The 10,313-nt window shown below is 35.9% G+C and overlaps 2 protein-coding genes across 2 annotated transcripts in view; both read left to right on the top strand.

Moving 5' to 3' along the window:
- Positions 1-2,085, top strand: part of LOC130511418 (beta-glucosidase 27-like) — a 2,214-nt gene extending 129 nt beyond the window's left edge. The window contains exons 2-7 of the mRNA XM_057008397.1: positions 104-359; positions 447-562; positions 879-1,096; positions 1,239-1,376; positions 1,476-1,584; positions 1,696-2,085. Of these exons, the coding sequence (XP_056864377.1) occupies positions 104-359; positions 447-562; positions 879-1,096; positions 1,239-1,376; positions 1,476-1,584; positions 1,696-2,011 (1,153 nt within the window). The 3' untranslated portion in view covers positions 2,012-2,085. The remainder of the gene's footprint in view (positions 1-103; positions 360-446; positions 563-878; positions 1,097-1,238; positions 1,377-1,475; positions 1,585-1,695) is intronic.
- A 657-nt stretch (positions 2,086-2,742) lies between these two features.
- LOC108831704 (beta-glucosidase 16-like) lies at positions 2,743-6,078 on the top strand. The gene is made up of 12 exons (XM_018605229.2): positions 2,743-2,889; positions 2,976-3,045; positions 3,287-3,345; positions 3,424-3,499; positions 3,574-3,651; positions 3,822-3,909; positions 3,989-4,244; positions 4,567-4,900; positions 5,021-5,052; positions 5,225-5,327; positions 5,436-5,532; positions 5,722-6,078. Exons 1-12 carry the CDS (start codon positions 2,743-2,745, stop codon positions 5,924-5,926), a joined length of 1,545 nt encoding a protein of 514 aa, XP_018460731.1. The 3' UTR covers positions 5,927-6,078.
- Positions 6,079-10,313: the final 4,235 nt, after the last annotated feature.

Raw genomic sequence — 10,313 nt, 5'->3', positions numbered from 1 at the left:
TTCTAAACGAAGAAGCTGTGTAAGTGATTAGAAAATACATATTACTTTCCATATATTTTTCAAATCAATGTCTCTAATATGCATACAAAATAATATCTTGCAGCAATGACTTCAAAGATTTTGCGGCCTTATGTTTCGAAGAATTTGGAGACCGTGTGAAATTGTGGGTTACACTAAACGAGCCATGGGTCTATAGCATTGGTGGCTATGACACAGGAAGAAAAGCTCCTGGACGTGCCTCCAAGTACATGAACGAAGCAGCTGTAGCTGGAGAATCTGGCCTCGAGGTTTATACCGTTAGTCACAATCTACTTCTTGCTCACGCAGAAGCCGTTGAAGTCTTCAGAAACAATCCAAAAGTAAGGAACATATTTGATTTTTAGTTTTATAGACACATCTAGTCACTGGAAAATATTTTATTCAATATGTTTTTGTTTGAATATCAGTGTAAAGATGGCAAGATTGGTATCGCGCATTGTCCCGTATGGTTTGAGCCTTATGACTCAAACTGCCCTGATGACAAAGAAGCATGTGAAAGAGCCATGGAATTCATGTTTGGATGGTAAGTGTATATTTTTTACTTTAAATTATATAGCTCACAGTCACATTCTTGACGTGATAACATATACACCACCAACAAGGAATTGAAATAGTAGATAACACTTTTAAATTTCCAGTTAAAGACTTAAAAGAGTTGTCGATTCAATTTCCATTAGAACGAATATACTCTACTAAATAGAGTTAATTTTAAATGGTTTAGGTTTTTCTCTAGAGAATATTCTTTCGGTTCAGAAATTCTAGACATTCAAAAAATTAATAATACACCATACAGTTTTTTGGTTAATTTTCTAATTTTATTTTTTTTTTGGATTTAACAGGCACATGGATCCAACGGTGTACGGAGATTACCCAGAAGTGATGAAGAAATCGATCGGGAAAAGATTACCCTCGTTTACCGCAGCCCAATCCAAGAAGCTAAGAGGTTCTTTTGACTTCGTTGGAGTGAATTATTACAGTGCTTTCTACGTTAAAAGTATTGCTGAAGTGGACCATAACACTCCCAATTGGAGATCAGACGCACGCATCGAATGGAGAAGTAAGTTGAATTTTAAAATAATATTTATTCATATCTTATTAGGGCTTCTATTCGTTTCTTGGCTCACAAGCTTGTTAGGGGTGATTATTCGTAGGGGTTTTGATTACCATTGTCTCACAAGTTTTTGTTGATATTGGAACAGAACAAAACAAAGCAGGACAGACGTTGGGAGTAAGAGGTGGTTCAGAATGGGACTTTCTGTACCCACAAGGGCTTAGAAAGTTTCTAAACTATGCTAAGAATAAATACGAAAGCCCTAAATTCATGATCACTGAAAACGGTAATATATAAAAATTTATACTAAGCTCTTCCGATATAGTTTTACTCAAAAAAATTTAGTGATATGTTTGCTAAATCTCTATTTGTTAAAACTCTTCAGGACATTGTGATATAGATTACGAGAAAAAGCCAAAGCTTTCTAACTTGATGGATCTCCAAAGGACAGAGTACCACAAGAAACATCTCCAAAGCATCCAACAAGCCATCCAGTAAGTTATATTCTACAAATGAAAATTTCATTTAGTTTCTTGACACATTAGAAACTGTATTGTGAACCAATGCTAAGCCCTTTCACTGATGATAAATGTTTTGTTGTTTAGGGAGGATGGTGTTGAAGTGGAAGGATACTTTGCGTGGTCATTATTAGACAACTGCGAATGGAACGCTGGTTATGGAGTCCGATATGGCCTTTTCTACGTCGATTACAAGAATGGGCTAAAACGTTTTCCAAAAATGTCTGCCATGTGGTTCAAAGAGTTCTTGAAGAGAGAAGAAGAGATGGGAGATTCTGATGAAGAAGAATACTTGCTTAATGTTGCAACAAAGAAGAAGAGATTCTTATTAGCAACTGGTTCGGCCTCGTGTTTTATTCCTAAGATGTCTGAATCGTCTAAGGCCCTCGAGCTATTTTTCTAGATTTATTCGGTTTTATATTTGTTGTGTAAACTTTTTGTTTACTATCATTCTTGGATTCAAATCAATTAATATAGTACAAAAGTTTAAACAATAGTGCATTACCACATGGTAAACTGGTAAACGACACGAATATCTTCAACATTTGTTAAAGAGGAGGATTTAACAACTTTATAGATCTTTTTTTAATCATTTTTGGCGTTGACCAAAAGACTGTGCCCACCCACTTCACCCAACAAAACACATCTGCAAAGCGATTTTACCTACGATATATACATAATATTTCATATTAAGAGACTAAACCAAAATCATAGAAAAAAAATTCAAAAAAAAATGCACTTATGCATTATAATTCTAGAAATATTTGACATTAATCGTTTTCATTTTTTCTTTTTGTAAAAGAAATCTTTTTCATTTTTGTCAGATGAAATAATTAGCGGTTGTCCAAAAAAAAAAAGAAAGGCGGGTTTGTCTTTCTCAATTCTCACGTCTTAGCTTTGCAACTACTTTTTTCTGTGATGACCCAGATTGATTAACTTAAGTTAATATCTTCTCTTTTATAGGATCTTGAACGATAAGAAAATCGTATACAACTATCTTTCTCCTCCCATCAATTCTATTTATAGATACAAATCATGAAAGTCAAACATTCCCCTTTCTCTTATAAAGTTTTAACAAACCAAAATTCTTATAAATAAAAAACGATTAATTTTTTTTTTTTTCTTACAGAAGCTATGAGAAGTAAATGTCTCCTTTTACTGTTGATCATAACTTCCACCTACGTTAGAGTTTCTGCTAAGAATCACTCCTCAAGACTTATTTTAAGGAGAAGTGATTTCCCAGAAGATTTTATTTTTGGATCTGCCACTTCTGCATACCAGGTTCAGTTCTTATCAGTTCTTACTATATATTGTATATGCTTTTGTTTTATTTTATAGTTTTGTTACTTTTTCGATTTTTTTTGTAGTGTGAAGGTGCTGCTCATGAATATGGTAGAGGACCAAGTATCTGGGACACCTTCTCTGAAAATTTCCCAGGTTTTTTCTTCCTAATGAAACCCTAATATTTTTGGATCTCTTTAAACATCAAAGACTCGAATATTCTGAAAATGTGTTTATTTTTTCTTCTTCTTGAATTGGGTTTTATAACACATATCTCGGTTTTTATCTTATGTTCATAGCAAAAAATGGGTTGATGATGATGAACATGTAAGGTTATTCAGTTATTATTACTTTCTTGAAATTAAATTATTCAATGAATTTTTTTGTCTTTTCTCAGAGAAGATATTGGACGGTAGTAATGGGTCCATTGCTGATAATTCTTACAACTTATACAAGGTATTGCTTTCTTCATGCAACTAAAATATAAACTAAACATCACATTTAAATTCATGAAAACTTGACTTGGAAATCCAGAAAGATGTGAATTTGCTGCATCAAATTGGCTTCCATGCTTACCGATTCTCGATCTCATGGTCACGGATTTTGCCTCGTAAGCTATAGATCCGAGCAAAACCTTTCAGAGTTTTTGAGTGAATAGAAGTTGGCTAATTTTTTTTTTATCAGGTGGGGATTTAAAGGGAGGTATCAACCAGGCTGGAGTAGATTATTACAACAACCTGATTAATAAACTTCTGTCAAAAGGTAATGATTCTTTGTTTCTCAGGTGACACGAGACGACTTTTGTTTTCATAACGTATTGAGTGAATCTTGGTGATGTTTATTATCTTGAGAACACCCTTTAGAAATTTCAAGATTCGCCGAGAATGCAACATTTTAACGTTTGCTTTTTTGGTAATGGTGTAAATGTTTAGGAATGAAGCCATTTGTCACAATATTTCATTGGGACCTACCAGAAGCACTTGAACATGCTTACGGTGGCTTCCTTGGAACTGAGATTGTGTAAGTCTTCTATCATCTCCAAATGGTAAGATTACGACATCACAAAGATGTTAAATGGTTCTTTTTGGAAATGAAACAGGAATGATTTCCGGGACTATGCAGAACTCTGCTTCCAGAAATTTGGAGATAGAGTGAAGCATTGGATGACATTAAACGAGCCATTTACAGTGGTACGTGATGGTTACATAATTGGTCAAAAGGCACCTGGAAGATGTTCCAGTTTCACTAATCCTAATTGCACCGGGGGTGATGGAGCCACCGAACCTTACATCGTCGGCCATAACTTCCTCCTCGCTCATGGAGCCGCTGTCAAGATCTACAGAGAAAAGTACCAGGTATGTTTGCTATGTTACTTACCTATATACCAGTTGCTTGTTTGCTTTTGTTTTTGATTTATGTTCTGGCGCTGGCTCTGTTTTTATCGTGCACAACACTTAAAAACAGGGATAACGATAAAAACAGAGCTGCACAGCTCACTGAAACATTGATTTTGGTCTCTAATTTTTTTTAGAGTTATTTACATAGACTCCAAATTAGATATTTTTATAAAAAATTTAGTAAATGTTTATAACCTCCAAAATTTTAGGACCAGCACTACTTAAAAGTTAGACGGTTGTAATTTGTGATGGTGTTCCGCTCCTGCTATTGTGTTTGCAGGCATATCAGAAAGGCAAAATTGGTATCGCCTTAAACACAGAATGGCACTACCCTTACTCAGATTCATATGCTGACAAACTAGCCGCAGCTCGAGCCACGGCCTTCACCTTTGACTACTTCTTGGAGCCAATTGTCTATGGTAGATACCCTGCAGAAATGGTCAACCATGTGAAAGATGGTCGTCTTCCCACATTCACACCAGAAGAGTCATCAATGCTAAAAGGATCATATGATTTCATAGGTCTTAACTATTACTCATCTTTCTACGTTAAAGACGTGCCATGTGCAACTGAAAACATCACCATGTACACCGATCGTTGCGCCAGCATTGTAGGTCCGTGAACCATATGTTTGTTTTTTGGACGTTCCACATGGTTATATATAATTTGACTAATTTTCTCGAATTAATATTTAAATTCTACATTCCTCATATAATAGTATGTTTTTGTTTTAGGTGAGCGAAATGGAGTACCTATCGGTCCAACGGTAAAATTATTCTATCCACTTTTTTAATATTCAAGAATTTAGATAAATCTCCCAATCAAATCAAGGTTCCATGATAGTTCAAGTTAATAATCCAAAGATATATATTGTCTTACAAAAGTAATAGTGGTTTATTTAGACATATGTAGTTTCTATAATCTATGATTCAATTTAGGCTGGTTCGAGTTGGCTTTTTATATACCCCAAGGGTATTCGCGATCTTCTACTACATGCAAAATTCAAATACAATGATCCCGTCTTGTACATAACAGAAAACGGCAAGTCCTATCATGAAGAAACTCTATCTTTTAAAAGAACTTTAAGAAACAAAAACTTATTTATACCGATAATAACTTTTTCTCATCTCATATTAAATAATCATGTAGGAGTGAATGAAGCTAACACTGGAGAAGTCTTTCTTAATGACGACATGAGAATTGACTACTACGCTAATCACCTTAAGATGGTTCGCGATGCAATCTCGTAAGCTCTCCCTTAACACAACAAAGTTTCACCTTTTTGTTTGAGTTTACGGTTCCATGTTGTAAAATTATGTTTCGAGTTATAACAACGAAGCGCCAACACAAATGCAAATGTCAAAACAATCAGGATCGTCATGATTGATTAAATAATGTTGAACGATATTGAAAACTATTTTTACATAAAATGTAGGATGGGGGTGAATGTGAAAGGATATTTTGCATGGTCGTTGATGGATAACTTTGAGTGGTCGGAAGGATACACGGTCCGCTTCGGGCTAGTGTATGTGGACTTTAAAAATGGATGTAAGAGGTATCCCAAGAAATCAGCTAAGTGGTTTAGGAGATTGTTGAAGAGAAAGCATAATGGGACTAAAAAGCAAGTAGCTGTTATGTAGTAAATCATGAGCTTCTCAATTTGTTGTCTACGTATGATACGATACGTAGCGTTTCTTTTCCATGTGCAGAAAATAATAATTCATTAATTTGAGATGAGAGGTGAGGTGACTTTGTTTTTGATGTTACCAAATTTTAACTTTTTTTAAAGGCTTACCAAATTTTGTTGTTAGAAAAAAACCGGTAATCCTTGGACATCTCAAAACTGGTGAAGTACTTTGATAAACCAGGTCACACGAGGAGAGGTTGCCTTCAAATAGACATCTCAAAAGTTTTTGACAACATTGATTGGGCGTTTGTTCATTCTATAGGCTTTCAATTTACCCCATGTCTTTATCTCTTAGATCTGTTCTTGCATATCAACTCTACACTATTCGTTCTGCTTCAATAGAGAATTGGTGGAATTCTTCCTTGGTAGAAAAGGTCTACGGCAGAGAGATCCTCTGTTTTCAACGATTTTTGTTCTAACTATGGATATTCTATCTAAATATTTGGATAAGACAACAATTTCCCAAGTCTTCATACTGCATCCGGCATGTTCTGATCCTCTAGTTATGCACCTCAGCTTTGCAGATGACGTTCTCATCTTCTTCGATGGGACAGAACGTTTATTGCAAAGAATCCTAAATGTTCTTCATGAATTTCATCGGGTTTTTGGCCTTGCAATCAATCTAGCAAAGTCTTCACTCTTTGTGGATGAGAGCAACTCAAGCCTCACTCACCAACTGGCGACTCAGTTCCACATTTTTCATGGTTCTCTTTTGGTAAAATACCTTGGTCTCCCACTCTTGCCTCATAAACCGAAACCTATAGGCTACCACCTTTAATTGTTAAGGTTCTTGCAAGGATCTCGGGCTGGACTGTGCGGCATCTTTCCTTTCCAGTAAGACTCCAACTCATTCAATTTGTCACTTATGGCACTATAAACTTTTGGGGATCCGTTTTTCCACCTCCAAGTTCATGTCTCGACAAGCTTGAACAAATCTGTAATGCTTTGATCTTGTGGAAGGGTGATCCTTCTCATGCTCGTTGAGCTAAGGTTGCTTGGACTACAATATGCACACCAAAACCAGCATGGGGTTTAGGCCTGAGGAGACTTGCTGATGTTATTATGTGATCGGTCTGAAGCTCATCTGGTTATTCTTTTCAAAGAATGGCTCTTTGGATTGCTGGGTTGAAAAAAAAATTAATCAAGAATAAAATCTTCTGGACCTCTGGCTTTCAGAACTGTGGAAGTTAGATCTTGTGCCAAATGTTAAAGCTTCGTATCATTGCTCGCCCCCGCTTGTTCTGCCAAGTTGAATCAGGTAATGATGCTTCTCTTTGGATTGATAACTGGACAGGAACTGGTCTTCTACTTGATCTAACAGGAGGGATTGGTCCTATGGTCACTGGAATTCATTAAGCTCTTCAGTGACTCAAGCTTCAGCGAATGGAAGTTGGTTTCTACCTAGGGGTCGCCATCAGATTGCTCGGCTTCTAAGAGAAACCCTCACTCAAGACCCGCCTTCATCTTCAAACACCCGTCATGATGTTTATCTGTGGCAAAACGATTTAAATGGCACCCCTGGTATTTTCTCTGCTTCAAAAAAATGGACTTCTCTTCATCCATCTCCTTCCCCAGTCACTTGGCATAAATCGGTTTGGTTCAAAGAGAGAATCCCAAAGCAGGCTTTCATTGTTTGGGTCCTTATCTGAGATCGGTTATTAACTAGTGACAAGCTTTTTGAGTTGGGGAATTACTGTCCCTCCAGACTGCGTGCTCTGTGGTAATGCTCCAGAAATGAGTGTTCACCTTTTCTTTGATTGCTCTTATTCATCTGAGATGTGGCTCTCTTTCTTTCTCTATCCATCGTTGTCACCACCCACATCTCACTTAGCAGCTCTTCTTTGGCTCCGGAGTTGCTCCTCTAGCCGCAAGCTCAAATTAATCTGCCACCTTCTATATCAGACAACTATCTATAGTCTTTGGCAAGAAAGAAATTCAAGAATTAATTCCAGTACTCGCAAGCCTCATGTTCTTCGAAAAGAAATCATTACTTTGCTGAGAGCAAAGCTAGCAGGTCTTGATCAAGCAAATCTTCGTTACACCATGCGCCATGTTACGGGCTCAGACCATGGACAAAAATCTTTTATTCATAATTGGTTCAGGTTCTTCAGTTCTAATTCCTCTTACTGCATCAGATGAAAACATGATCTTTTAATCATCTACGCTCATGTGTCTCTCTGTTTATGTATTTTAGTCTTCTTTTTCCTATTCTTGTTTCAAAGCTAACTGTTGTAAAATGATGTCTCATTTGGGAAATAAAAATGAAAATTAAAAGTAAAAAAAAAATTATTGAAGTGTTTTACAAGTTGTATTGTTTTTCTACTGCAAGCAATATACATATACAACAATAAAAACTGTAAACTAAAATTCTGTAACAGAATTTCTACATCTTCGATCCAACCAATCATCCGCATTGATATCATATTATTAGTATCTAAAAGTATGAAAGCTCTTATGATTTGTAGAGTATGAACCATTCTTGATAAAAATGGGATGGACTCAACCAAAAATTTGAAGCCCACACTGAAAACCATGATCTTCCACCGAAACACACAGCATTAATCATTCTTCACAACTCCAAGCCCGAGCCGTAAACCGAAGACTAAACCAATGCTGAGCCTGAGAATAAACCGAGAATAGAAGTTAAATTACACATGCCGTGCGGTCAGATGTGACTATTAGTCATTGATACCTAAAAAGGAAATCAGTTATAGAAGTAAATCTGCTAAAGAAAGAAAACGTGTTCTTGATAACTTCAAAAAACAAAAACAAAAATTAATAATGGACTAAAACCCTCTCGGCAGATTTGTGCTTAAAAGTTACTACATATGAGTAAATAACATGAGTAAATAACTAAACTAATTGGACTTTTGCAAAGGCGAAAATTTACCATATTTGTATTTTAAACCTAAACTTCCTTTACACCATTTATTCAAAAAAAACCCAAAGTAAAAATGGTTGGTTTGATTAATCAGAAATTTCAACGTAAAAATGTGTAAAATCATTTAGGTTTCATTGTTTATTTTGTGCGTCAGATTCTCTTGTTTCATGCTTGACTTATGCATGCAATTTGTTTAACTGCTTGACTGTTTCAAGTTTTAGACATGCAATATATGATTATTCTTTTTTTTATTAAACCAAACTTGAATTAATTTTAAATATGTTTACACTCCAACAAATTGTTGATACAAAGAGACTATCGACAGCCAAACAATCAACAACAACAAGATAAGGGATAGAATGGTGATACAAATCACAAAAAGAAATCATATGAAATTGTGTCACAGCATCATAAACTTCTTCAAAACCGCATCTAGTGTAAAACCGCACTGCACCATACGCAGAGAAAAACATTCGAAAGGAGGAAGATCTCTGCAATACCAACAAAGCTTGTTCATCCAATTCACTCCATATAGGAAGAAATATTAGAATAGAAAACTGATTCAAACGAGGGACAAACGGAAAATCATAACCCGCCACATCCATATTCATCGGGATAAAAGTGACGATGACTTTCTCTACCTGCCACCAGGAAGAGAGATACATGACCACAACACCAACATCCAGAATGGAACCCGTAAGAGAACTGCATACTACAGACAATCGCGCTAAGGGGATATAAATGCTACTAATAGTCGCAGAGATAGAACCAAATAAGACTAAGTCCATCGGTATATCACCAGCTAAAATCATGAACTTTAATTCCAACATCACCCATATAAATAGCTGTTTAAACCATTCTACAGTAGAATAAGTGGGAAATAAAAGGCTAAGATTTGCCTAGTGGCGCTCGAAGGATTTGAAAAACCCAATAAGACGAACTTGGGTTCAAACCCCACCGGCCACACGGATATGAACTATTGCTTTCGGTTCATTTGAATGCCCAGGAAAGGGTCTATCCGTGGGCTGTACCTCCATCCGGGGGTTAGACTTGTGTCATCATTGACCCGGGTTTAACTCTTTTTTTAGCAAAAAAAAAAAGAAATAAAAGGCTAAGATGAGCATGAAGGACCTTAAAAGAGGAGTGACACACCCAAAATGAGCAATATATGATTATTATTACTATATAGAGCTAAAACATTCGTGTTGAAAAAGGAATTAAAGCAAAACATGAAAACAGCTACAAACATATCCGGGTCCATTTTTAACAGTTGTTCTCATCTCGTTATTGATAACTGGACATGTCATAGTACTTTTGTTTTACTTTTCTTCCGTAGACACGAATCATCTTTTTGTAATGAAGTTAACTTAGCGTTTCATAAAAATGGAACTCAATCCAATTACGATAAAAAATCAAAAATTAAGCAATCATTATTTCTTTGGATAAAAGATTTCACTGC

This window comes from Raphanus sativus, chromosome 4 (assembly GCF_000801105.2).
Source record: "Raphanus sativus cultivar WK10039 chromosome 4, ASM80110v3, whole genome shotgun sequence".
NCBI lineage: Eukaryota > Viridiplantae > Streptophyta > Magnoliopsida > Brassicales > Brassicaceae > Raphanus > Raphanus sativus.
This window is presented reverse-complemented; position numbering and strand designations above follow the sequence as displayed.